The 27740-nt window shown below is 36.0% G+C and overlaps 3 protein-coding genes and 1 long non-coding RNA gene across 6 annotated transcripts; 1 reads left to right on the top strand and 3 right to left on the bottom strand.

Annotated features, from left to right (window-relative positions):
- Positions 1-1036: 1036 nt before the first annotated feature.
- On the bottom strand, positions 1037-2964 carry LOC137735906 (uncharacterized). The gene is made up of 2 exons (XM_068475258.1): positions 2565-2964; positions 1037-1247 (listed from the first exon to the last, which is right to left on the bottom strand). Exon 1 carries the CDS (start codon positions 2849-2851, stop codon positions 2582-2584), a length of 270 nt encoding a protein of 89 aa, XP_068331359.1. The 5' UTR covers positions 2852-2964; the 3' UTR covers positions 1037-1247; positions 2565-2581.
- A 4304-nt stretch (positions 2965-7268) lies between these two features.
- LOC137735905 (uncharacterized) lies at positions 7269-10691 on the bottom strand. The gene is made up of 2 exons (XM_068475257.1): positions 10281-10691; positions 7269-7461 (listed from the first exon to the last, which is right to left on the bottom strand). The coding sequence occupies exon 1, from the start codon at positions 10565-10567 to the stop codon at positions 10298-10300; it is 270 nt and encodes an 89-aa protein (XP_068331358.1). The 5' UTR covers positions 10568-10691; the 3' UTR covers positions 7269-7461; positions 10281-10297.
- A 2001-nt stretch (positions 10692-12692) lies between these two features.
- On the bottom strand, positions 12693-15104 carry LOC137738311 (uncharacterized). 2 transcript variants are annotated; one of them, XR_011068885.1, is made up of 4 exons: positions 14662-15104; positions 14139-14170; positions 13336-13458; positions 12693-13258 (listed from the first exon to the last, which is right to left on the bottom strand). It is a non-coding gene; the product is annotated as an uncharacterized lncRNA (long non-coding RNA). The 2 variants fall into 2 exon arrangements; XR_011068884.1 differs by having other exon boundaries at positions 12693-13458.
- Positions 15105-23032: 7928 nt separating this feature from the next.
- On the top strand, positions 23033-27397 carry LOC137738184 (putative clathrin assembly protein At5g57200). Of its 2 annotated transcripts, XM_068477810.1 has the most exons (16): positions 23033-23151; positions 23252-23326; positions 23451-23520; positions 23810-23907; positions 24063-24201; positions 24294-24421; positions 24530-24622; positions 24780-24830; positions 24921-24986; positions 25093-25158; positions 25299-25379; positions 25462-25539; positions 25732-25911; positions 26008-26083; positions 26211-26329; positions 26871-27397. In XM_068477810.1, the coding sequence occupies exons 1-16, from the start codon at positions 23149-23151 to the stop codon at positions 27264-27266; spliced, it is 1719 nt and encodes a 572-aa protein (XP_068333911.1). In that variant the 5' UTR covers positions 23033-23148; the 3' UTR covers positions 27267-27397. The 2 variants fall into 2 exon arrangements, with proteins under 2 accessions (XP_068333911.1, XP_068333910.1); XM_068477809.1 differs by lacking the exon at positions 23033-23151 and having other exon boundaries at positions 23237-23326.
- Positions 27398-27740: the final 343 nt, after the last annotated feature.

Here is a 27740-nt window from a genome sequence, read left to right as displayed (position 1 = left end):
CTTATATTTTCAAACCCAACAAAAATTTTGTAAAACTCTTTTCGTTAAAGCTTCAATTCTGAACTTACACTGGAGTGCTCTATTACCTGGATAAATTTTTTCCAATCAATGGAAGTTCTGCTACCTTGAGCTTGAGATATACTATGATTAGTCGTTCTCTCATAATAGCTGATATATGTAAAGCTAATAAACCCTACATACATCAATGGTAGGGCTCACAATACAGTAACTATCAAATAAAGACCCCAAAACACGTGCACTGCCTATCCGAGCAATTTTTCAATATACCCGAAACACAAGGTACACAACATATCATAATACAACTATACAAGTAGAATGATACTGAAAAATAGCTCCCTTAACTTCGATTACGACACTTGTTCCGAGTACATGAAAAAATTTCTCCGCCTACCTATTTCCACCAGGCACAGAACCAAACTAACAGTTGATAGCGGAGTTAACAAATGGGCAAAGTGAGACGCAAGGCAACCGGTGGAGGTTTTGAGAGTGGGATTTCTGTTTTAAAACATGCAAATAATAAGCCGAGAATAAAAGCATCGAGTGTCCCAGAAGCAACTTCATTAACGAGAATGGATTGACTTCACACTTCAATTTCTTGGTCCTGCACCAGCTTTTTCCTAGCCATGATCAAGTTATTCAAAGGAGAATCAACGGACTAAAACAAGTTGGAAGAGTGCGGAAGATTGCATGATCAAGTTATTCCGAAACAATTTTTCGCTCCAGAACAATCCATCTTTCCCTCTTTCGAATCTGTGCTACTATTACCTTCCTACTCTTGATAACATTGGTATGCATGCAAGTGTCGTGCAATAACACCCAGCAACTATCACAAAATTTGCTAAGAATGCGACGGTTTAGTAGTTTCCTATCAAGGAAGGCATAAAAACGAAAGATTCATGCCAACCACGTTCAGATCAAAAGTGTTCGTAGCAAAAGAGGCAACAAGAAAACGCCATTTCAGAAACCTAACCAAACTAGCAATCAGTTAGATATGCAGGCCTCTGAATACCAACACTAAAGTAGGACAATCAAAACATCAATAAGAATGTGAGAGGCAGCAAGACAGAGTCATTCGGATAACAAATGACAAACGTTGTTTATTTCTGATAACTCATTTAAAGGTCAAATTTCAGAAGTAAAAGGTAAGATACCCATGGCCAAGAGAATTTTATTGTATCACAATGATACCATGTGTTGACGGAGAAACAACCAAAGCCCTCACTAACCTGCAGAAATTAAAAAGTCAAAATGTCATTTCCTAATAACCAAAGCGCAACGAAACACCAAGAGGTGAAGAATATTCAGTAGCACAATAAACAATGATATATTGGCACTCAGGGAAAGCCATATGGTAGATAGCTCTTAATCAGAGAAAGCAGAGAGAAATTTTATAGCCTAGTAAAAAATATGGTTATCAACAAAGGTAGGTTAATTCCATCCTATTAGCTTATGGTCTTCAATCATTTTTGTGAAACCATGTTTCATGCCAACACAACTAGTGCATTCATAGATGGAGGGAAAATGCTTATAACTCAGTGGACCTTAGGAAAGGTTAGTTAACTCAGCACTCACTCAACCCCCTAATTATGATAGACAAAAACAAATTATTTTATCAAACACTGAAAGCATGATAATTATCCAATAGCTCAACTCATTGGACAGAGAGTGAAGGGAAGGTGCCGGGGGGCAAAACTATTATCCGCTCTTTTCCTAAATAGCGGATTGTCTACATTAGAGAACTACCCATATTCATATTTGACAACTTTTAAGAGTTAAAAAATAAATTTAAAAAAAAAAAAAAAAGAAGAAGATAAGCTCGCAAAGACATAAAATAGTATTAACTTACAAGAAATTGCAAAAGTGTTGTTGAAGGATAAAAATGTTGCCAATTCAATGTACTAACTAAACCAACGTTATTGCATACCAAATGATGACATTTGTGCCCTGTAATTCAGGCCCTCTTTCAATATACCAAAATTTTACATTCAGAAAAAGGTTTATGACCAATTTGAACAGAAATACATTAAAAAGGGGTTGAAACTCAATCCAGCCTAGAACTATATGCAAAGTGAACAGAAGATCAATACATTGAAGTCTTATAGGGATATGTGGAATAGCCTAACAGCTCTGACCCAAATTAAACCAATCAGTTCAAACCTAAATCAGGCTCTAATGCAGGAAAATAAGACACTAGGTTAGATTAGACAAGCAAGTAGAACCCATCATCAAATCAACAAATATTTACGAAAAGATACAAAATTGAAGCATCCACTGACCGAAAATATATACATTGAAATGTTCTCACACAACAACCCAAAATAAAATAAATATCACCCGGTAACCCGTTTTGAACCACAAATAAATAAGGAACATAAACTGCATCTGTAATCAGAAAATTTAAAATGACCCAATTGAAAGAAGAAGAAAAAAACCCACATTTATCGAATTTTTAACAAACGAATCATTCACCCATAAAATTAAGAAGAAAAACAATCCAAAAATTAAATAAAAATTAAAAAAATTAAAAAATATTAGGAATATACCATTCGTATGATCGAGGTCAATGGCCGTGCTCCTTGGCGTGCTTGGCGTGCTCGAGGTGGCGGCGCTCCTCGGGAAGAGCGACGAGGTAGGAGAAGATCATGCCCCCAAAGCAGACATGGAGGAGAGGATCGACGGAGCTGGTCTGGATGTACTTGGCGTGGTAGTTGTCCAAGCCTCTCTGCACAGCCTTCTTGGCATAATCGACGGACAGCATCGGCTTAATGTGGTCAGGCAATTCCTTCACCTTCAACCCCTTGATCTCGCTGTAGAATCTCCTCATAGCCATTTGTGGTGATGCACTCGACAGAGAGTGAATTGGAAAACCGTAACCCTAGAAATCGAGGAAGACTTGAGAGAAGAAAGATGGGATTTGAGGGGGGAGAGAGAAGGCCGGTGATGGAGAATCAGAAAGGGCAGAGTTTTGTATGATAACGTACCATTTGTTTGGGTTTGGGCCCAAAACACTTTGGGCTTTTTTCCTCGCGACTTCACGATTCAAATTTAACTAATTAAAATTCGTTAAACATCAACAGTTCATATGTGAAAAAAAAAACGTGCGTGTGTGCAAAAGCCTTAATAGATACTGTGTCAAAACCTTACTTTCGTTCCCCAGTCGGTGAGTCCTTCTCTCCCACTGAGAGAAAGATTCTCATTGTTTGTGTGAGGTTGTCCCTTATTTTTTTTTCAAATTTTCATTCAACCGCCAACGCTAGCTCTGGCCAGGGTCAGTGGTAGCCTCTTCCTTCTTTTTGTTTTCCCCTTCCTTTTTTCATGCTACTCTTTTCCCACTATTCTCGTTTCCGATTTACTTGATCTTTCCAACTTACATGTCATTGAACCCACTCTATGTCCTTATATTAACTATTATATGTTTTATATACCATGTTCTCCCTCCATCTTCACATCCCTCATCCATCATCGACCTTTGTTGTTTTCCACTTCTTTCTCTCTAACTTCACTCCATCCTCCATCAATTTCTTTCCAAATTCGATCTGCAATAACATTTGACCATAATTTGTTGTGGTTCATTAGTAAGGTGGGTTCCAGTGTTCGCACCACCTTCTTCCCTCTGTCTGCCTGTGTTAGTAGTATTACTTGTTAGAACCCAACACACTTGAACACACTCATAATTGAAAGCAACAAATTGTGTGTCAAGCACATAACAATCAACAAAATTTCAACAAAATAACCACCCTGAATAGGGAGTATGAAACTTTACAAAGCACAAAAAATGTCTTGCGGGTCCTATGCTCAAGTGATAAGTTTTGGGGACACAAAAATTTGAAGAATGTGGAATCAGGGGAAGATACATATTAGGGGAAACATCCATGATACATGCATGTTGTACTCTTTTTCCTTCAACTAGGATTTTTCCCACTGGGTTTTTCCTATCAAGGTTTTAACGAGGCAACATAAGCATACTTAACATTATATCAACAAGCCAAGCAAAGTTTTACTCTTTTTTCTTTGTTATGGTTTTTTCCTACAGGGTTTTTCTGAGCAAGGTTTTAACGAGGCAACTAATGTTGAAATGTGGGCATCCAAGGGCGAGTGTTGTAAAAGTTGGAGTGAATACCCATATGTTTTTAGCCAAAGGTGAGGAAGACTTTAGAGTAGCCTTGCTGTTGTATGATGTTTTTTATAAGGCACTCATTTCACTTTTGTAAATCTTCATGGATGTGGCTCTATATAAAGAGCATTTTGTGTGTGATCACAAGACACAGAAAAGAAGTGAAAGTAATAATATCAATATCTCTTCCTTCCTCTCTTTACTTGCAATCCTTTTGTGTTATAGTTACAAAAACAAACAGTGTGATACGTTGCACCCACTTTGCTCCAATCTCTAGCAAAGGTTATCTCTCTAACTTTTGCCTATTTATAACAATAAATACATACATACATACATACATACATACATACATACATACATACATACATACATACATATATATATATATATATATATATATATAAACCTTGACTGAAAATGGTTGATTCTTTGCATGAGTGATTCTGGGATGAGACTGGCAATTGGGCCATGAACTGACCACCACTTGGAGAACTAAGCTAGGAGTATTGGTTGAAATTTCTTGTCGAAGTTGATAAATCATGAGTGACTGAAATCCTCTTTCTAATAGAGGAAAATATTGGTCCATGCATTGATATAATCATAATAATTGTATTGAATATTGGGTGGTTGGGTGTGAAAGGACTTGTGTTTGTAAATGGGGATTCCCTATCCCTTTTCTAACATGATTTTTCAATGTGTAAATTATGATAAAGGATGTTGTTTTCATCTGTGTGACTGGTGATGAGCTTAATGGTTATTGACTCAGTTTCAAAGAGAATGCTTTTGTAAAATCTAAGGGTTTTGTATGACTCTTCTAGCTGGTAGTGGAAATTTAGGGGAAACCAGAATTTGGCTAACTTTGATGGTGTTGGGTTTGGAATAAGATCTGGAGGGTAACTAAACAAATATTCACTAAATGACTTTGGAATGTAAGGGGAGGTTTGACTGTAATTGTTCATTGGTTGAAATGGTTTTGTTGAGGTTTTGTAGAGATCATAAGGATTGACTAAGGTTGACTGATAGTTTGGTTGGAAATTCCCTACCGTAGAACCTAAGGGAGTAAGACGGTTTACTGAACTGCTGGCTGAGTAAGGTACAAGGCCTGACTCTTGTTTGATTGATTCTTTTTTTTTTTTTACTAGGTTGAAAGAGGCATAAAGCTTCATTTGATCAGGATTTCGTCTTGATATTCTTTCCATGCAGAAACTCCCTTGTTAGGAAATTAGGAATGTAGTTTTGACTGCCTCTTACAAATTCAATTTCGAAATAAAAAAAAATACTTAATATTGATTGTCATTGTGCAAAAATTTGTTTTGATGCAATGTTTTGAACATCTTTTTGTAAAACATGTTTTGTACTTTTGCAATCGACTCTTACTAAAAAATTTTGATTTAGCAAATCATCTTAAAATTTTGATATGCATAGTACTATAGATAGTATTTCTTTTTTAATAGTACTATAATTACTTTGAGCTAGATTCCAGACTCCTAAATGGAAACAAACAATTTGTTTAGGAGAACCAAGATGAGTTGATTGTTTAAGAATACCTCCGTAACCAATATCAGAGGCATCAATTTTAATAATTTTGATTGAATTGACTATAGGAATACCAAGACAGGATAATGTCTTGACATGAGACTTGATTTGTTTGACTATGGTAGTATGAGTAAGAGACCAAGATGAAGGGTTAGTCTTGAGCCTATCAAACAATGGTTTGCATAGTTCTCTCAATTTTGGGTAGAATTCTGCAACATAATTTAATGATCTTAGAAATCTCCGGAATTAGGTTTCATCAGTGATTTCATTTGGGAATTTATCTGCAAACTGAATGACTCTGTCTATAGGTTCAATTGTTGATTGATGGATGTTGTATCTTAAGAATCTTATGTTGGTTTGAAACAATTTTATTTTTGTAGATGAAACGACTAATCCGTTTGATTTAATTATTTTGGTGAACATATTTAAATGTTTCCAATGTTCATCAATTGACTTTGAATAAATGAGGACATCATCAATGTAAACAATGAAAAAGTGATTGATATTTCATTCATTATGTTTTGGAATTCAGTGGGACCTTTAAAGGAAGGGTTCTCCATTTTTTTTGAAAAAATGGTGACTAGTTGTGGGGTCCACACCACATCGAACTTAAACGATCTGATCCATCTATTTTTCAAGTTGAACCTCAAAGATTATTCTTGCAATATATTAACCAATTAGAAATATTTGAGATATCTAATTGAGTTCAAAAAAATTGACAAACATTTTGCTCTATAAGAAACAATAAAACTTCATCATGATAATTAAACAGATAAATGGTTTCAAATTAAATTGAATTTTTGTATCAATGATCTACAAATTGAGGCTTACAAAACAAACAGTTCGAATTGTTGAATTCGATGTGAAGTGAACCCCCTACAACAAATCCTCATTTTTACCCAAAAATGAGGATCCCTTTGGATAAAGGGCCTGTATAAGAATAAGTGCAATGCTTCTTTTCTGACTTATATTTTCAAATCGAACAAAATTTTTGTAAAGCTCTTTTCGTTAAAAGCTTCAACCAGTGGAGGTTTTGAGAGTGGGATTTCTGTTGAAAAACATGCAAATAATAAGCCGAGAATAAAAGCATTGAGAGTGTCCCAGCAGCAACTTCATTAACGAGAATGGAGTGACTTCACACTTCAATTTCATCGTCGTGCACTAGCTTTTCCTAGCCATGATCAAATTATTCAAAGGAGAATCAACGGACTAAAACAAGTTGGAAGAGTGCATGATCAAGTTATTCCGAAACAATTTTTCGCTCCAGAACAATCCATCTTTCCCTCTTTCGATTTTGTGCTACTATTACCTTCCTACTCTTGATAACATTGGTATGCATGCAAGTGTCGTGCAATAACACCCAGCAACTATCACAAAATTTGCTAAGAATGCGACGGTTTAGTAGTTTCCTATCAAGGAAGGCATAAAAACGAAAGATTCATGCCAACCACGTTCAGATCAAAAGTGTTCGTAGCAAAAGAGGCAACAAGAAAACGCCATTTCAGAAACCTAACCAAACTAGCATTCAGTTAGATATTCAGGCCTCTGAATACCAACACTAAAGTAGGACAATCAAAACATCAATAAGAATGTGTGAGGCAGCAAGACAGAGTCATTCGGATAACAAAATCAGTACCGTCCGCATAAATAACAAACGTTGTTTATTTCTGATAACTCATTTAATGGTCAAATTTCAGAAGTAAATGGTAAGATACCCATGGCCAAGAGAATTTAATTGTATCACAATGATACCATGTGTTGACGGAGAAACACCCAAAGCCCTCACTAACCTGCAGAAATTAAAAAGTCAAAATGTCATTTCCTAATAACCAAAGCGCAAGGAAACACCAAGAGGCGAAGAATATTCAGTAGCACAACAAACAATGATATATTGGCACTCAGGGAAAGCCATATGGTAGATAGCTCTCAATCAGAGAAAGCAGAGAGAAATTTTATAGCCTAGTAAAAAATATGGTTATCAACAAAGGTAGGTTAATTCCATCCTATTAGCTTATGGTCTTCAATCATTTTTGTGAAACCACGTTTCATGCCAACACAACTAGTGCATTCATAGATGGAGGGAAAATGCGTATAACTCTGGACCTAGGAAAGGTTAGTTAACTCAGCACTCACTCAACCCTCTAATTATGATAGACAAAAACAATTTATTTTAACAAACACTGAAAGCATGATAATTATCCAAATTCTCAACTCATTGGATAGAGAGTGAAGGGAAGGTGCCGGGGGGCAAAACTATTATCCGCTCTTTTCCTAAATAGCGGATTGTTTACATTAGAGAACTACCCATATTCATATTTGACAGCTTTTAAGAGTTAAAAAATAAATTAAAAAAAAAAAAAAAAAAAAAAAAAAAAAAAAAAAAGATAAGCTCGCAAATACATAAGGGTGTGTTTGTTTGAGCTCACTAGCTTTCGCTGGCTTGGACTGGACTATGTAGTAGTCTAGTCCCGTGTTTGTTAACAGTTCGGGACTAAGTTTAATGAGATTAGAAGGGACTCGCAAGGACTAACTCCCTCGCTAGTAGACCCGTCGAGAACCATGGGATTAGCGGGGACTAACTCCCTCGCGTCTTCCTCTGCTCCTATGTTTAATTCCCCCTTCCCCTCCTCCTCTCTCCTCGCTTTCTTCTCTTTCTGCTCCGCCGAGATTCGAGCTCAAGCGGAGCTCGGCTCGAACTCGGCCGCGACGGCGACAGTTGCTCCATCCTGCTGGTACTGTAGTTCTACTGCTGCGGTGGCGACTCAGTAGCAGTCGGCTTTTCCTGTGCAGAAGATATTCTAAGCACACTCGGAACTGTTAGTCAAAGAGCCTCCTGAGCCGCGATTTGAAGATGGGTTGCGCTGAGTCGACTCGGCTTGGCTTGATCAAATTCTCGAAATCGATATTAATCGGTTGGATCTCATCGGATATGGCATGGGTTTTACAAACTACAAATTACTTCAGAAAAACTGGAGGTGAAATTCGAATCAGTTTGGTATGTGCAGAGACTGTGGGTGATGTTTTTTTGTTGAGAGGGAGAGGGTAAGGGTAATACGGCAAAGTTTTGTAGGATACTAGCAAATTACAAAGTCTAGTTCCATTGCAAAATGGAAAAAATAAAATATTGGGACTAAAATATTTTAGTCCGAGATTTAGTCCAGCACTGTTTCAAACACTTCACTATTTTTATCCTGCTTAGTCTAAGCCAATCCAATCCAGCTTAGTCCCTGCAGCTAGTCCAGTCCGAGACAGTTCGGTGCAACAAACACACCCTAATAGTATTTAACTCAAAAGAAATTGCAAAAGTGTTGTTGAAGGATAAAAACAATTCAATGTACTAACTAAACCAACGTTATTGCATACCAAATGATGACATTTGTGCCCTGTAATTCTGGCCCTCTTTCAATATACCAAAATTTTACATTCAGAAAAAGGTTTATGACCAATTTGAACAGAAATACATTAAAAAGGGGTTGAAACTCAATCCAGCCTAGAACTATATGCAAAGTGAACAGAAGATCAATCGGTAAGGAATACATTGAAGTCTTATAGGGATATGTGGAATAGCCTAACAGCTCTGACCCAAATTAAACCAATCAGTTCAAACCTAAATCAGGCTCTAATGCAGGAAAATAAGACACTAGGTTGAATACAAGGAGTATAGGCTATGTTTGAGTGAAGACTGCCAAGTTCCAAGGGATTGAGACCAGATGAGTATGGAATGGATTGCAAAGGGATTTGCAAATGACACCTTCCAAGTAGGGATTTGCAAATCCTCTCACATGCTTTTGTAATGGTCCTGGAGGGCTTTTATAATCCCTCCTATCTAACATTTTGTGATCAATTTCTTAATAACTCAACTTCAATCCCTTGGGACTTGGAAATCCGTGACCCAAACATAGCCTATAAGATCTAATCTACTCTATAATGTGATTACATAGAATACTGAAAAATCCAACATAAAACATTTTTCTTTTTTCCACTTCGTCAATTTCAAATCTGTATGCAACTTTATTCTTAAAATCAACAACATGACAAGTTCAATCAAGCCAAATAAGACAGGCGGAAAAGTATTTCTCCGCAACGGTTGTTCCTTTTTACCAATGCAAATAAATGCAGCAAAATACACACAAAACAAACGGTCTACAGAAAATCAAGATCCCATCTTCAAGCAAACAAAGGTGAAACATTGTTTAAAATAGTTAGATTTCTACACTTTTCAAATCAAATCCCTCTCATATAATATTTAGATTACTACACCCTCTTCAACACCTTTAGATTAGACAAGCAAGTAGAACCCATCATCAAATCAACAAATATTTACGAAAAGATACAAAATTGAAGCATCCACTGACCGAAAATATATACATTGAAATGTTCTCACACAACAACCCAAAATAAAATAAATATCACCCGTAACCCATTTTGAACCACAAATAAATAAGGAACATAAACTGCATCTGTAATCAGAAAATCTAAAATGACCCAATTGAAAGAAAAAAAAACCCACATTTATCGAATTTTTAACAAACGAATCATTCACCCATAAAATTAAGAAGAAAAACAATCCAAAATTTGAATAAAAATTAAAAAAATATTAGGAATATACCATTCGTATGATCGAGGTCAATGGCCATGCTCCTTGGCGTGCTTGGCGTGCTCGAGGTGGCGGCGCTCCTCGGGAAGAGCGACGAGGTAGGAGAAGATCATGCCTCCGAAGCAGACATGGAGGAGAGGATCGACGGAGCTGGTCTGGATGTACTTGGCGTGGTAGTTGTCCAAGCCTCTCTGCACAGCCTTCTTGGCATAATCGACGGACAGCATCGGCTTAATGTGGTCGGGCAATTCCTTCACCCTCAACCCCTTGATCTCGTTGTAGAATCTCCTCATCGCCATTTGTGGTGATGCACTCGACAGAGAGTGAATTGGAAAACCCTAACCCTACAAATCGAGGAAGACTTGAGAGAAGAAATGATGGGATTTTGAAGGGGGAGAGAAAGGGAGGTAGCCCGTGATGGAGACTCAGAAAGGAAAGAGTTTTCGTATGATAACGGACCATTTGTTTGGGTTTGGGTCCAAAACACTTTGGGCATTTTTTTTTTTTTTTTTTTTAACGTTTCAAATTTAACTAATTGAAATTCGTTAAACATCAATTGTTCACATGTGAAAAAAAATGTGCGTGTGAGCAAAAGCCTTCATAGATATTGTGTCAAAACCTTACTTTCTTTCCCCAGTTGGTGAGAGTCCTTCTCTCCCATTGAAAGGGAGAGAGATTCTCATTGTTTGTGTGAGGTTGTCCCTTATTTTTATTCAAATTTTCATTCAGCCGGCAACCTTAGCTCTGACTAGGGTCGGTGGTATCCGCTTCCTTCTTTTTGTTTTCCCACTATTCTCGTTTTTCGATTTACTTGATCTTTCCAACTTGCACGTCATTGAACCCGCTCTATGTCCTTAGATTAACTATTATATGTTTTGCTATACCATGTTCTCCCTCCATCTTCGCATCCTTCATCCATCATCGATCTTTGTTGTTTTCCGCTTCTTTCTTTCTGACTTCACTCCATCCTTCATCAATTTTTTCCAAATTTGGTCTGCAATAACAGTTGACCACAATTTGTCGTGGTTCATTAGTAAGGTGGGTTCCAGTGTTAACACCGACTCGGGTGTTCACACCACCTCCTTCCCTCGGTCTACCTGTGCTAGTAGTGTTACTTGTTAGAACCCAACGCACTTGAACACACGCATAATTGAAAGCAACAAATTGTGTGTCAAGCACATAACAATCAATAAAATTTCAATAAAATAACCACCTTGAATACGGAGTATGGAACTTTACGAGGCACAAAAAATGTCTTGTGGCTCCTACGCTCAAGTGACAGGTTTTGGAGACACAAAAATAACTGACATGGTTGTATGCCTAGTTATTCGACTTCGATTATCAATTATGCATACATTGAACTTTATTCAGTACGGATATATAAAATGGACTTTGTATCTAATTTGCCCCAGAAACTAATATAGTTGTATTAAAAAAATTAAAAAAAAGTGGTAAACAAACAAGAGAACTTATTGTTGTTAAAATCTTAACATATGTCACAACCGGGTCTTTCAAAACCCGAAAGTTGCCCAACTCTTTCCCTGCTTCTCCCCAAAAATTGCTGGGGGTGTTTCTTTGCCTTGTCATTGGTCTATTTGGGCTTTTTATTTCAAGTTGTCACGAATAAGTGGGTTTTAAAAAACCAAAAAAATGGTACAACAAACCAAACCAAAGCCAAAAAATCGAACTGAAATTGATTGGTTTGGTTTTGGTTTCAGTTTTAATTGTCCGGAACCCCTTCCCTCCTGGTTAAGAGTGTTTATTTCAAGCAACTTTGACAACAGATTTTGTGTTGCTATTATTGAATAAGTAAACTATTTATAAGTATCCTAGATCTTCCTCCTCCTCGACTCCATCTCCCTCTCTGTCAGCTCTTGTCACATCCCCTCCTCCATCATCTCAGCCTTTTTTCCAAACCCAATTTCTCGTCTATTCACCTCTGCGACTCTCCGCAGCCACCATACCCACTCCGCCTCTGTGAATTTCAAATTTTCATTTTCCCCAATTGTTTTAAAAATAATTGGTTTCGTGGGCCATCATTTCTACAAAATGGTGGTAAGTTCGTTTTAGATTTGTGATGTGGTATTGGGATTTGACCAAATTGTAATGATGCTCAAAATTCTACGTTTGCAGCAAAATTTTGGGATGAACTTGATTTACAAATAAAAAAAATAATAATAAAATAAAGGGAACTCGAACCAAAAAATAACTGAAGAAAACTGAACCGAAATTTCGTTGTTGGCGAAAATCTGAATCGATTGAAATCAAACCTTTCCCTAGTCACCAGGGTCAGTCCAATGATTTTTGAGGTCAGGGGCGACGCTAAAAAATGTGCCCTTACTTCATATAAAAAAATTATTTGTTTTCACACGTAAGACATCGATAAAATTATAAAAGTAAACTTTTATCAATTTCTGCTCCAGATTGAAAAAAGAATTAACAACCCCATCAAGAATACCCTTGTGAAGTGGCTCCTGGTGATTCTCCATATTAAAGGTTGGTTTCACAAACCAAATTGAAGTTTGATTCCAAATTGAAGGAATGTTGGTCTCCTGAACCATGTCAAGAGATTAGAAGTCAAGCCATTGCAACAAACCAAGTTGTTGGCAATCAATCATTTTGAAGAAGTTGCTATAGTTGGGTTTTCACTTTTGGTTTGGATTTTGGGTATAACTAGAATTTGTACCCGCGCATTGCTGCGAGATTGAAAACTATACGAAAGATTATGCAATTTCAATCTTCATAAAAAGTGTTTGAGTCAAAAACTGAGTTACCAATGCCAATGCAAATTATACACAACCTCATCATGAATGAAACAAATTTAAATATCAAAAGAGAAACCTATTTCGTCTATTAAAAATATTACGAAGTTCTTTGGATACGAAAAAACACAAATTGCTTCATGTCCAAAAACATTAATGGCAAATGTTGTTTATTGCAACACTAAAAGTTGTCCTCTGCTATGTTGGTCATTAAGGAAGCATCCCAGGCTAGGCAAAAAAAATTGAAATAATTTAATAGACAGTAGAATTATATCATGAAGAAAATAAGGATAAGGCGTGTTTACCTAGTGTTTTTGTGTGCAAAAAGAAGTCTGATTTTGTCTGAAAATGGAGATGACCTTCTCTGGCAATTCTATAGGATGCGATCAAACTTTTGTGTGTTTTCAACTTGCCTTGCAACCAAGTTTCTACAAAAACATATCGAATACAAGAAAGTAATTAGACCAAGGCATAAGAGATTATAAGAAAAAGTATAGAGAATATAAACTACATATACCACTTATTATAGTACTTTGTATTCCGAATACACCTAAAAATATAATGATTTCTAGTGAATAGTTCGGTTCCAATTAATTCCACTTTAGTTTCTTTCAAACCCTTCAACTTATTCTTGATTTTTTTTTTTTCGTTAACAGCATCATAATTAAGAGTTAGCTTCCATCAAATCCTTCAACCAATCCCACCCATACCTATCTAACCCTTCATAATCCCAATTTTACTCTCTTAAACCTTTTAACCTAACCTTGACTTTGTTTTTACAGCTTTTTCATTTAAAAACTTATTTTCTCTAGAAAATCATAATAGTTTCTGTCTTACATCACATTTTAAACTCTTGATAACATTAATTTCCATCTCAAATCAGAATGAACCTCCTACGTTAGAAATATGAGTAAAAAAATGTTTAGTAAAAGAATTTGCCAATTCTAATTAAGAACTATTAATCAAATTGTAGAAGCAACATATGAGTTTTTCCAACTTCAAACATAGAACCAACAGTGATAATACAATTGGAAATGGAATAGACCAAACAGACCATGAAGATTACACAATCAGAAGATGATATATTTGAAGGAGAAGAGTTCATTACATAGTGTGATGACAGCCGATCAGCAACAGAAACTGAGAAGAGCGAACAACTTGGAATCACTTCAATTCTTTGCTAAATTCTTTGCTAAATTCATTCATGCGTTTCTTAAATTTAATTTAGTTTATAAATTTTCACATCAATCTTTAGAAAGTAATTTTTTATGTAATTATTTAAAATATGCCGTACAAAACATACATATTGCTTCCACTTAAGAAAACTGATAACACAAAATGAATTAAACCTCGAAGTAGTTCTCCTAATGAATTTTCAAAACAACGATACAATACAGAAGAGAAGATTGACAAAATGAAAGTACAAAACCATATGTCTACTGAACTAGTTCCCAAATTAATGCTTAGTTTTATGTTGCATGTAGACTTCTCCTATTGTTCTTTGTACATTGGGATATACATATGTACATAATAATTACACACACACACACACATATGTATATACTTATAGCAGGGAAGAAACTAACACAATAATATAGCAATTAGGAAAATGAGAGATGTACGTATTTTACCGAGAGAATATGACGAAAGAGGATTCTTTTATCGATCAATGATATTCTGCTAATTCCGTAGAATTAGAACATCAGAAATGAATCCGAGTAAGGAAATATAGTAGTGGCGAATCCAAGATCAGCGGCCTCGGAGAGTTAGTTCGAGCGCATATTCGGATATCCGAGAATGGGACCCGCAAGGGGTGTTTGTGAAAAGAAAAAAACAGGGAAGAAGAAATCAAAACTAAAACCAGAAAATCCAGAACAATCAAAACAAAAACCCTCAAAAAAAACCCACACAAAAATGAAGAAAGTTAGAGAACCCAGAGTAAGATTAGAATTTGGAAGAAACCCCATTTGAGAAAAGCTCACAAAGATGAAGAAAAGTATCATCAAGATTAAAAGCAGAGCAATCAGAACAAAACCCATATGAGAAATAGCCGCAAGGATGAAGAAAAAAAGAATCTTGGGGTTTGGGATATACCTGAATGAAGTAGTCATGGAAGAAGAGGCCCAGCAGCTGAGCAGAGACACTCTTTTGGTGGGAGTAAATCTGCACCATCGTCGACCTCACAATGGTCTTAATTTTTGGGAAAGTCTAGTGGTAGAAATCGTATTCAAGATCCGATTGACCTCCATCATTCATCTCCTCCATGACGACTTGGCCGCCATCAGAAGAAGCCAAAGAAACCAGATTGACCAGTGGTTCTTGGGTGGAGGAGGAGGTGGAGAGAAGCAGGGAAACACGAAAGATTAACGCAGGGAGAAAAGCACAGAAACAGAGAGGAAGAGAAAGGGAAAAGCAACAAAAGAAAATGGAAGAGCCTTTGAGCACCTTCCCACAAAACCGTTACTCATTTGACAGCAAAGCAATAGGGCAAAGTTGAAATAATAGAAAAGAAGCAAGGGTGAAAATGGAAGAACACTGTTAATGAACAGTGTTTTTTTGTGTTAATTTTTAGTATATATAAATATATGGGAAATATTATGTTCGGTTTTACATTTTCCTATATCTTTCATGTTAAGTTCTATTTTGAATTGTTGCAATTTGTTATGAAAATGTTGGATTGTTTTTAAATCAGACATGTAAATTTTATTTTGGTTGTATATTACTTTAATGCGTGAGGCTCGCTGACCATTCAAATTCAAATTCAATATTAGGTGATTAACTCTAGAGGCAGATCAAAGAAAAAAATATCAAGTGAAAAAGACTAGGCTTTATTTATTTTATTTTTATTTTTATTTTTATTTTTATTTTTGTCAACGATAGAAAAATTAATGAAGTGGGGGTGTTTGGCTACAAAAATATTAATTTTTCCATTTTAAGATTATTTTATACTGATGTCAGCATAAAACTAACAGAATCGTAAAAGGAGGGTTTTGTGAAATGATTTTAAAATGTCAAATGATGTTTGTGATGTGTGAGCAGGTTTTGTGAATACAAAAAAACCTCAGGGGGTGTATGTGTAATTAATCCTGTAATTACTTTTTATTTATTTATAATAAACGATATTATCTACACTAAGGAGGAGGGGGTGGCTTATCGTCACAATGAGCTAGCAATAATGTGGTTCAAATTCGCTTTTGGCGAGAATCGAACCTAAGACCTCTCACTTACAAGTGAAGAACCCTATAATTACTTAACAAACTTAATCAATCTTAATTGAGTTTATGCTTTAATTATTTTAAATTAATTTAACTTAATCTTTTTTTGTTTTCCCAAAACTTAAGCTTATCAATGTGCGATCCAAGGTGATAGTTAGAAAGGTAGTGGACAATTGGAACTCTTACTAATTGACTATAAACTAAAACCTTCATGCAATTCTCCTTTCCTTAGGGCTTTCCGCAAGTCATGAGTGACCCTTAGCAGAACATCATGAATACCCAAGCTAAGTAGAAAAAGACAGAGAATGCATTCAGTTGAAATATAGAACACGATTCTTCACTAAATGAATACTCTTAATCACATTGATATGGCATGAAGTTTTTGTCAAACCCCTAATGTTAATCCTTAGCTTTATATGATTCATACATATGTATATAGTTAGAACTCTATGTAATTAAATTATATAGGGTGATCATTTTCACACACACTATATTTTTCACAAAATCTTTTTATTTTTATTTTTATTTTTATATTTGTTTTCTCTTTTATCCTTTTTGTTTTATCTTAGAGGTGGGCCTTGAATAAGAGCAAACAAATATTAAAATTTTGAAAAAGGTGTGTGGGAGATAAAGAGGTGTATAAAAATTACCATCCTATTTTATACTATGAGCTAAGATTCTCGAATCATATCTTAGAGTATTCTCCTATATTACTAAAGGTAGAAATTCTTTATTGTACATTCACTTTCATCTATGAATATATCCATGACACTAATAGTGCACGGAACAAACTCTAGGGTCATGATGCATAATCAAATGATCAAAAACGTATCTATAAAACAATTGTAATGTCTCAAGTTTGAGGACTCATTGCATCATTACAGCAATATATTTTATTAATTGACACCCAAGTAAAACTTTCATATAATAACCATCATTTGATTGTGTTTAGTGAATAACTAATCATTCTTCCAAACGAGGGGTATATGTTCTGATCTTGCAGATTGTCAATGTCAGATTTACAATCTTTGTCATAATTATATAGAATATGAGTATGAGAAATATAACTTTAAATTACATTCTCTCCATTACATATTTTTTCAAGTGCATGGCTTTTAATGACACAGTTATATATAAACAATAAACACTTCTATCCCGGCAAATCTTTTTTTGGGAGCCCTAAGATTCCTTTGGACACCCCATTTTAGGAGAATGACTTACATAAAATAAATTCATTGTCATCGTGACTTTTTGAATCAATAATGCGATATCATTTTTTTTTTCTCCACATGACCTTATACATAGAAAACATGCTATACTTACCACATTTTTCATACCCCATTTGTATCACCTCTCTAATAGAAATGAGACTACATGTGTTGGTGAACCCTATCTCTATTAGAGAGCTGGTACAAATATGATATAAAAAAATGGTAAGTGTAGCATTTTTTGGGTAGGTGAGGTTCTATATGACGGTGAACTCATTCTAGGTATGTATAAGGTCATGCGAGGTGCCATGACAGTGTAGAATTAGATTGAAGTGCCATGTGACGATGAACTCATTTTAAACAAATTATTATCTTATATTACGATCTTCCATTGAAGATATGTTGAAAATTTTGAGTAGAAATTTCATTGTCCCACATTGGTCACTACCAAAAGGTTCACTCACTTTATAAGGCTTTGTCCTTTATAGAAAGTGATTGGTGTGATGGACCATAGAGAATAAAATTGGACTTAACCAAAGGGTGTACTAATTAATTGATAATTAATATATAATTAATTATCAAAATATGGGCCTTGGGCTCAAGCTGTAATAATTAAATTCTTTAATTAATTATTTTTAATTAATTTTGAATTTAATTAATTAATTATTTTTAATATCAATAGACTTATCTTTTCAGATGAAGTTTGAAGTGATGAAAGAACATCAAAGAGCAAAGCACCCCTCTAAGAAGATGTCTCCTAACAGACGCATCTCATTCTCATACCTGTTGCGAACAGGCATAAACCTATTATATATACATCCATTTGCATGACATCTAGTACACAGAAAAATAAAATTCTTCTACAACCCCAAACATCCTTACTGAGAGAACCACAAAGAAAATTCGCCAGAAGTCAAGTTTTCTGGTGCTGGAATTCTAACTTAGATCGTTGAATCCTGGTGAAGCAGACATTCGTAGAACTACAAGCACTGAGTAGGGACGAAATTTCTATTTCAAGGACATTGCGGCCTCAATCTTCAGTTTGTCTGCTAATATTATTTCTTTTTGTTCATACTTTGTTAAATTATTTATTCGTATTTATTATTTATTAGCATATATAAATTGATCATTGATTGTTAATATTTATCGAACAAGATACTCTTATAAGATTTTGAAGTGGCATGGTGTAGGTGGTGATTCACCATATGTTTCCAGCCTGCCCTTCCTTCCACACTCTAATCCAGCCTGTACTTGGCATTTGTCAATTTATCAGAACCTGATTCCAAGTGGGAGGCAGATTGTTTGCCCTCCTGTTTAGGTGCCCTTCCCATCCCCTCCTATTATGTACGGTCACAGTTAAGCTACATCAATATTTTATATTGATTTTTTTTATAGAGATAATAAGACAAAAAGCAATAGGAATATAAAATGTTGACATGGTTTAACCGTGACCACACAAATAGGAAATGATGGGAAGGACACCAAAATAGGAGGGCAGACAATCTGCCTCCTTCCAAGTGGAGAAAAATCTCTATACTGTGTACTAAATTAATCCAAGTGACAAGAAACACCATCCTTTCTTCACCAAGCCTTAAACAATTATGGGTACTTCAGTACTTTCCAAAGCAGAAAGATACCCACCATTTTCAATTCTTGCAATTAACCCAACTGCTACTTCCTTTTTTTTATTTATCAGAACTGCTACTTTTATTTAAAACACAAATTTATGGACTAGTCCCTCGATTTATAGGAAGACAATATACATAATACAGGTCTTTTATGTAAATGAGTCTCCATTTTTTGAAAAAAAAAAATAGAGATTAAGTGTGGGCTCACTCCACATCAAATTTTAGCAATCCGAACTGTCTATTTTGCAAGATTCTAAAAAATGCTAGGCGCTAGTCGGGTGGCAGGTTAGTGCCTAGCACCTAGGCGACTAGGCGGGGGTCTAGGCGGGCACCTAGGCGGCCTAAGCAGATTTAGGTAAATTTCTTGTATATCTTGTAAATAAGTGCATATTGACACTTACAAAAAATTAAACTTGTATGAAATCCATGGATAAGATAATAAAAGAATAAGAAAATACAAAAAGAGTATCCAACAAATCCAAAAATTAAAAGCACATTAAGCATATATGCCATAGAACCATAGTAAGGAGTATTATAGGATGACATATGTACAATAAGTTCATGATTTAAAACCACATAAAATGCAAAATAGGAGGAAAATAAGGAAATATAGTAATGTAGATAGGATTTTTTTTTTTTAATTTAAACAAAAAAAAAAAAAAAAACCTTCTAGCCGCCTAGCCTGCCTAGGCGCCGCCTCGCCCACCTAGAGCCCAACCAATTTGCAAGAAAACGCCTCAGGTCACCATCGCCCAGGGCCTAGGTGACCGCCTAGGCCATTTTTTTAGAACATTGCTATTTTGTTAGTCTCGATTCATAGATCATCCTTATAAAAATTCAATTCAATCCGAAACCATTTGCCTATTTAATTATCAAGATCAAATTTCATTATTACTTATATAACAAAATATCATTCATTTCTTTGAACCCAATTAGATGTCTTAAATATTTCCGATTTGGGTAATATTTTGTAAGGATGATCTATGAGGTACAACTTGAAAAATAGGTGGTTTGGATTGTTAGAGTTTGATATGGTGTGGACCCCACAACTACTCTATTTTAATAAAAAAATAAGGATCCCTTTCCTTAAAGACTTCCTTGCATAATATACGTATATCGCCACATAGCATTTTATACCAATCATACAACATCGTGTGAAAAAAGTAATATATGTAATTTTATTATTGACATAAAATAGTATGGTAAAATTATATGGGTAATTTTTTGAAAAATCAATAAAAAGTTACAATATTAACAATATATCAATAACATTTATCTTTATTAATTAATGAAATTTTCTTTGTCAACCAAAAGACGGTGAAAAGACAACTTAGTATTCTATCACACAAAAAAAATGATGGGCAATAATGTAATTTCACAGGTCCAAATTTTATTGTTTTTTATTGAAGCCTCACCTGTAACGACCCGTTCCTAATTTTATGGTTTATATAATTTAATAAGTGAATTTACGAAAATGCCCTTTGAGGCAAAGTGTTGACTTTTGTTGACTGCCATGTCGTGTCACATAAGACTCATTTTCTTGGCATATCCTCATAGTACTCGTTACTACAAACGTGTGGACGCAAACAGAACGTGATTTGGAGTTATAACGAAGGAGATATTAACTTTTAAAATCGGGGGCATTTTAGTAAATTGGTTATTTTCTAGAAAGCTCCAGATTTTTGCAACTTAATTTGGAAAGCCATGTGTGTGGCCCAGATTTAAAGAAAGAAGAAATTGACGGTTGGGAGAAAAGATAAAGGAGAGAAAGAAGGGGGAAACCGGATCAATGAGGAAATAAGAGATGATAGAGTGAACAATCAGAGAAGAAAGAAAGGAAGGAAAGGAGAAAGGAGGAGGAGGTGGGGAACCAAACCGGATTCCCCTTAACCCGCGAACACAATCGCGACCTATAGGTTTCTCCGGTGAAATTCATCATTTTTCCTATCGATTGAGCCGATCTACCACTTCCAATCATCATATAGACCTTTATTCTACCATTTCTATATCAAATTTGAGGAGATTAGGTTTGAAATCGAGAAGAAATGAACCCGTGGGTGTCGTGAGATCCGTGGCCAAGATCCACCAAATCTGAAACGTGTTCTTCCAATTACCACCACCATTAGACTCCCTTAGAGCTCTGTAACAAAGCCCATGCATTGGCTAGGGCGTCAGAGTTGTTTTGGAGTTGAATTAAGAACACCCAAATTTAAGGGTTTCCGGTGATTCGAGGCTATGTTCAAGGGTTTCCCGGCTGAATTGGACTTTGGCCCAGGTATAAAAATTTCTCCCCTCATCGAGATCTACTTGCCTGTAAAATTTGGTAATTTTTAGAAATAGTTGAATTTTCCGGCGAGTCTAGGCGGTCGACCACCACCTACGGCGCGTGGCCAGTGGGCCGCCTACTCTATTTTACACTAAATTGATATCTTGATCTCAGATTTGATATCCATATGATGTGATTTGATTATTGTGAATCTAGTTTGATTAAGGTGCGTTACTTGATAATTATATGAATCGATGATCCGACCATTGGATCGTCACCAAACCTTGATACGTTATAGTACGTAATATTTGAGGATATTAGAAACTTACGGATCGGGAATCCGACATACGGATCTTCCTGAATAGGATATGTAAGTTACGTGTTCTATTGATAAGGATTCTGAGATATGGATTGATAATTGTTCTAGGGGCCGATCGTTCGTGACGCCTTGATGTTTGTGCTAGGGAGTTGTAGTGCAGACTCTAGGTGAGTGGACTTTTGGTTTGATATATATATATGTATATATGTTTTCCATTTTCCCAGAAATGGTTTTAAATGGATTTAAATTTTTAAATGCCTTGTCAATTGCATTACATTTTAGTATACGCATTAGTATAGATATGCATATTATTGCATGACGCTACGGAAGCCCATGCAAGCTTCATGTGAGTGCATATTGATGATAGTAATTGCAGTGTGTATGGTTATGTTTAGATGCATTTAGTGCTCATTATCCTATACCCTGGTGTTAGTGCTCCGCCTGAGGCTAGGGCCTAGCCTTCACGTGATCGTTCACCTCCCGCACCACATGCTCACCTTGGATCCAAGGCAGGTGCCAGCCTGTTGTACATACCAGATTAGGTGGTTCCGACTCGTAGGTGACTTACGATACTTAGCACAGCCTTCACATGATCGTAGCACTTGAGCGTACTTTTTACACCCAGCCTGTCGTACAGACCACATTAGGTGGTTCTGACTCGTGTGCAGGATTAGGTTGATGAGCTAATGCCTTGGTTGTTGGATTTGTATCAATGGATGAAATCCATCGGTCCGTAGGATCTCCACAAAATTAATCCAGAGAGGATCTAAATTCGTATTTATAATAGCTTAAACCCATATAACATTTATAGGGAGAGAGAATGATTTTTTTCTTTTTGGATCGAAAGAGAGAATGATAGAATAGTCAAATTCTAACTATTTATAATGATTTAAAGCCCTATATGACATTCATCATTGACTTATGCTTAATTAATAAAAATATATCATTGATTAAGTCCAAAACAAAATTGTAGCATTGATATATGGCTTAATAGTAGAAATTTTATTGACTTTTGTCTAAATTACCTAAATTATGTTCGTGCTATGAAAATGATTCCTGATCAAACAATTAACACGAAAAAGCTTAAATTTTTTCACTTCTTATTTTGGAAAGAGGGAGAATAATAATAGAAGTTTTAACAAAAAACCTACGGTACTGTTCACTTTAACGAAAAACCATATTTTTACACTAAAAAGTCAATCCTGGTACTATTCACTTTACCCTTTATTTTGTCCTTATCGTTAAAACTTAAAGTTTTCAAATTATTTTCATTAGTTTTTCTAATAATAAATAGGGGATAAAACTACGAAAATACCCATATAATAATAGTCCTTCCAGCTGCGGACATTTTGGAGGGGAGGAGAGAGTCGTTGATTGTTTTTGTTGTTGGAACGACACGGTTTCGGAAGAAGAACAAGAACATCGTCTTTCACCACCACCACCTTCGTCTCCACCACCATCTCCTCCTCTGACATCATATCAATGGTTTGATCTCTTTAATCCCAACACATTATAAGTGTTGTTGTTTTTGAAAAACCCAATGAATAGATAAAAACCAACTTTTATTTTTATGGGTACTTTTCAGAGCTTTCGGAAGGCCTATGGAGCTCTGAAGGACTCTACCAAGGTTGGCCTCATCAAGGTCAACAGCGAATTCAAGGTGCGAAAAAGAACCGATTTTGACCTGTGGGTTTTGTTTTGATGAGCTCTGTGAATGCATTTGCATTTTGGTTCTTTGATGAAATGCAATTTTTGCTGAAATGTGGGTTGTGTTTTTTTGGAAGGATTTGGATATCGCCACAGTGAAGGCAACCAGTCACGTTGAGTGCCCTCCGAAGGAACGTCATATTCGAAGTGAGTTGTGTTTGATTTCCTACATTTGTGAATTGTATGATATGGATGTGTTGTCTGATTGAATGATGAGGATATGAATCTGCATTATAAACTTAGTGTGGCCATCAGATTTGCAATTACGTTCAATTTCCTTGTATTTGTTAACATAATGTTTGTAATTCTATTTTCCAATTCTATTTTGAATTCCATGGTCAAAATTCCTTGCATTGATGAGCTTTCCCAATTCAGTCATGTTCTCGTTTCTGATTAATCTTTGGGTGTGTTTTTGATTTCTTGTTCTGCTGCCTAGAGATTTTCTCTGCGACATCAGTGAATCGTCCACGTGCAGATGTGGCATACTGCATTCACACGTTGGCCAAGAGATTGTCCAAGACAAGGAGTTGGATTGTAATGCCCTTTATTCGCTTCTTGTTATCGTTGTTTTTGTTGTCATTCATAGCTGGTACAACATGCATATAGGAAAAGTATGTCCAGTAGCAGTAGCAAAATAGTTGTTAAAATCTACCAGGTCACTTAACAAGTGACAAGTTTACAATCTACAGGTTGCCATAAAGACATTGATAGTTATTCATAGAACATTGAGAGATGGTGATCCTACCTTCAGAGAGGAGCTTCTGAACTATTCGCAGAGAGGACACATTCTCCAAATTTCCTATTTTAAAGATGACTCAAGTCCCCTTGGTAAAATGTTTCCGCCTTTGATGACGATATATTATGTAACATGTGGCCGATGTTTGTAACAGTCCCTTCTTACACCAACTTTTGCCTTGCAGCTTGGGATTGCTCCGCTTGGGTTAGGACATATGCGCTCTTTTTAGAAGAACGGCTGGAGTGTTTCAAAGTTTTGAAATATGACATTGAGGCAGAGCGTTTGACCAAAACATTGCCAGGATCAACCAAGGTGTGGTTTATATTTGTCATTTTCATGATTTAAAATTTTACTTTTTTTGTCTCTCATTGAATTTCATGTTCAACTTTAGTATAACAAAGATACCATTGACTCCACCAGGTCCATAGTAGAACACGAACGCTGAGTGCTGATGCGCTCTTGGAGCAGCTACCTGCACTGCAGCAACTTCTTTTCTGCCTCATGGGTTGCCAGGTAATAAGTTAATATGGATACAGAAAGTCTGATCTGGCTTCGTTCTTTGAGCCAAATTTTATTTAATCGGTCCACGACATCCTCTCTTACTGAAACAGTCTTGAAAGAACCATTTTGTTCGTTATATTGTACTTTCTAATTTGCTCTTATTTTGCAGCCCGAGGGAACAGCTTATAACAATTACCTCATACAATATGCCTTGGCTCTGGTATGCATGAAACCTAAATTCCTTGAGAAAACCAATATATGCCTTTTTACTAGTTCCTTCTGAACTTCAACAATGTTCTTCTCCATGTAGATATTAAAAGAGAGCTTTAAAATATATTGTGCCATCAATGACGGAATTATAAATCTCGTTGACATGGTAAGGCTCTTCTAGACTCATATTTCTCTGAGCTGAATCAGTTATCATATGATACCTCCATTTTTTATTTTAAAATTATAACAAATCGAGTTGCATCTTCCTGCAGTTCTTTGATATGTCAAGACACGACGCAGTTAAAGCCCTCAATATTTACAAAAGAGCTGGTCAACAGGTACACAATGATACGTTATTTTTGAATCGTTTGTATAACAATATGTTGTAGCGAAACATGTATTGCTGGAATAGACCTTTTCCCATAGTTAAATTAATAACGATACCCTCAAGAGCAGTTTTTTCTCTATCGACCTACAGGCTGAAGCGCTTGCAGATTTTTACGAATACTGCAAGGGTTTGGATCTTGCTAGAACTTTTCAGTTTCCTACATTGAGACAGGTTCCACTTTGCCTTCTACTGGAATATTTAAGTTGACTCCATTGCATGGTCTCTCACAAATCTTCTTCTCTACACTGAACAGCCGCCACCTTCATTTCTTGCAACAATGGAAGAGTATATAAAGGAAGCGCCACAATCAGGTTCCATTAACAGAAGACTGGTGAGATAGAATCCATATGAGTATGAACATTTGAGTACTGGATATGTATGTGCATTAACATTAAGACTCTTTGAAATATTTGTCGCACACAATTGCTGTTGACATGCTGTATATACAACGGTCATGCTTATTTGTATATTTGAACTATTAGTTCTAATATTCAAATTTCTGATAATTTTGTTCCGGCAATAGGAATACCAGGAGACAGACGAGCAGCCTCAGAGACCTGAAGAACCTCCTCCCCCTCCAGAGCCTGAAAAAAAAGAAGAAAAAGTTGAGGAGCCACTGGCTAAAACAGAGGAAGAACCCCAACCCAAGGAAGAAGAAGTCAAACCTCCTCCTTTGATATCAACTGAGGACACTGATCTGCTGGTACGATATTTTATATATGCGTTGTAATTCATGTTTTCTCTGATGTCAGTCTGGATTTTTTCCATTTATGTTGTGTCTTTCCTTTTCATTGTCTAGGGTCTAAGGGAAATAAATCCAAAAGCTGCAGAAATAGAAGAATGCAATGCCCTGGCTCTTGCGATAGTTCCACAGGGTAAGTTTCGTTGCATGTTATATTATTGAGGAAAATTTACACATGTCTGCATTGTCGAATTTGAAGATTTGTTTGCTGATATACTTTATGAATTCTGTTTTATAAAATCATATTTATACATTTTCAGGGAATGAACAAAAATCTGGAGCAAATTTCAATGATTTTGCTGGGACTTCCGGTTGGGAGCTAGCGCTGGTGACCACACCAAGCAACCATACCAGCCAAGTGCCCCAAGACAGAAAGTTGGTTAGTCTTCTTTGCTTTTCAAAATGATTTTATTTTTCTGCCCTTTCGCTTTCAGTGCAATGGTATGAAAGCTACATATGGATAGTGTTGGGATCAGCTCTGGTTAGTCCTCACTGAATCAATATGGTCTTGAACCACTTGGTCCTTCCTAGACAGTTTGGGATTGAATTTCTTTCAATGTGAAGTTAGTTGACTACAAGATTCAGTACACATACATACTCACCTTCACACTTTTTTTCTGAATCAAGGAATTGAAGAATCTGAAATCTAACTTGGTCTAGAGTAGAGTAGTTAAGTATGCATTTAGATTGCAGTTGTTTGCGTGGCTAAATCTCAGTTTCGGGCTTCAATCACCGGACTTTTCTTTCGTAAAAAGGAGGCCAAGGGGCAAGGGAGGTTTGAACTCTTGTTTTCAGTGTGTTGGTAAATGCGCAATACAACTGGAGCTACGAGCCACTGCCGATTCACTAGATTTACATGTATAGATTAGTATTCGTATTCTTTCAGTTTATATTCATGGACATCGTTTGGGTTTTGTCAGGCTGGTGGCTTTGATAATCTGTTACTTAATAGTTTGTATGAAGATGAAGGTGCCAGGAGACAGTTACAACTCCAAAATGCAGGGTATGGTTATGGCGCGACGAGCTTGCAAAATCCATTTGAACAAGCAGCACAGCAACCCATACAAGACCCATTTGCAATGTCCAACGGCATAGCACCCCCTACAAACGTGCAGATGGCGTTAATGGCACAACAACAAGAACAGCACCAACAAATCATGCAGCAACAACAGCAAAACATGATGATGGTACCTCACCCGTATTATTCTCAATATTCCCAACCAATGCAACCCGCAGGCTCTGCAAACCCGTTTGGAGATCCATTCAGCATCCCTCCTAGTACAACGCCAAACCAGGGAAACCAAAACCTAATATAGATGACCACTTATTTCATGATTTTATTCCAACTATTCTTTCATTCTTTGGAGTAGTGGTGTGATTTTGATAAGCTCATTCTTTGTTTAATCTCTATATTGTTTTGGAGTGTCGATGACAACAATGGAATGCATACCAATCGATCTGCTGTTTAGATCAAACTTTTGCTCGTTGTTCAGAGTTTACGAGTGCGTATATAGTTAGTATTTCAAAATTTCACACAACTCGAATGGAGGTATCTATAGACAACAAGATACAAGCATACTTGAATAAGTAACCCCAATTTCTTGAGAACAAAGAAACCTGCATCTAAATAAAACAAAATTCTCAAGAGAAGAAAACCAAACCTCATCAGCATCATGCACATTGCACACTTCGTCAACATCAACTTTATTCAAATATGATGATTCTTGTCAATTGGTACTCGAGTGGCGACCAGTCCAAGCACTTAAATGCGTGTCCAAAAACTTAAAGTA

Source organism: Pyrus communis, chromosome 6 (assembly GCF_963583255.1).
Source record: "Pyrus communis chromosome 6, drPyrComm1.1, whole genome shotgun sequence".
Taxonomy (NCBI): Eukaryota; Viridiplantae; Streptophyta; class Magnoliopsida; order Rosales; family Rosaceae; genus Pyrus; species Pyrus communis.
Note: the sequence above shows the minus strand (reverse complement) of the source record. Positions and strands in the feature narration are given on the sequence as shown.

Bases quoted from the DNA above. Each gene is read 5' to 3' on its own strand.
- LOC137735906 (XM_068475258.1), bottom strand. From the start codon at position 2,851: ATGGCTATGAGGAGATTCTACAGCGAGATCAAGGGGTTGAAGGTGAAG.
- LOC137735905 (XM_068475257.1), bottom strand. From the start codon at position 10,567: ATGGCGATGAGGAGATTCTACAACGAGATCAAGGGGTTGAGGGTGAAG.
- LOC137738184 (XM_068477809.1), top strand. From the start codon at position 23,237: ATGGGTACTTTTCAGAGCTTTCGGAAGGCCTATGGAGCTCTGAAGGAC. The intron at 25,159-25,298 runs GTACACAATGAT...ATCGACCTACAG, and splicing joins ACAAAAGAGCTGGTCAACAG to GCTGAAGCGCTTGCAGATTT. The intron at 25,912-26,007 runs GTACGATATTTT...TTCATTGTCTAG, and splicing joins CTGAGGACACTGATCTGCTG to GGTCTAAGGGAAATAAATCC.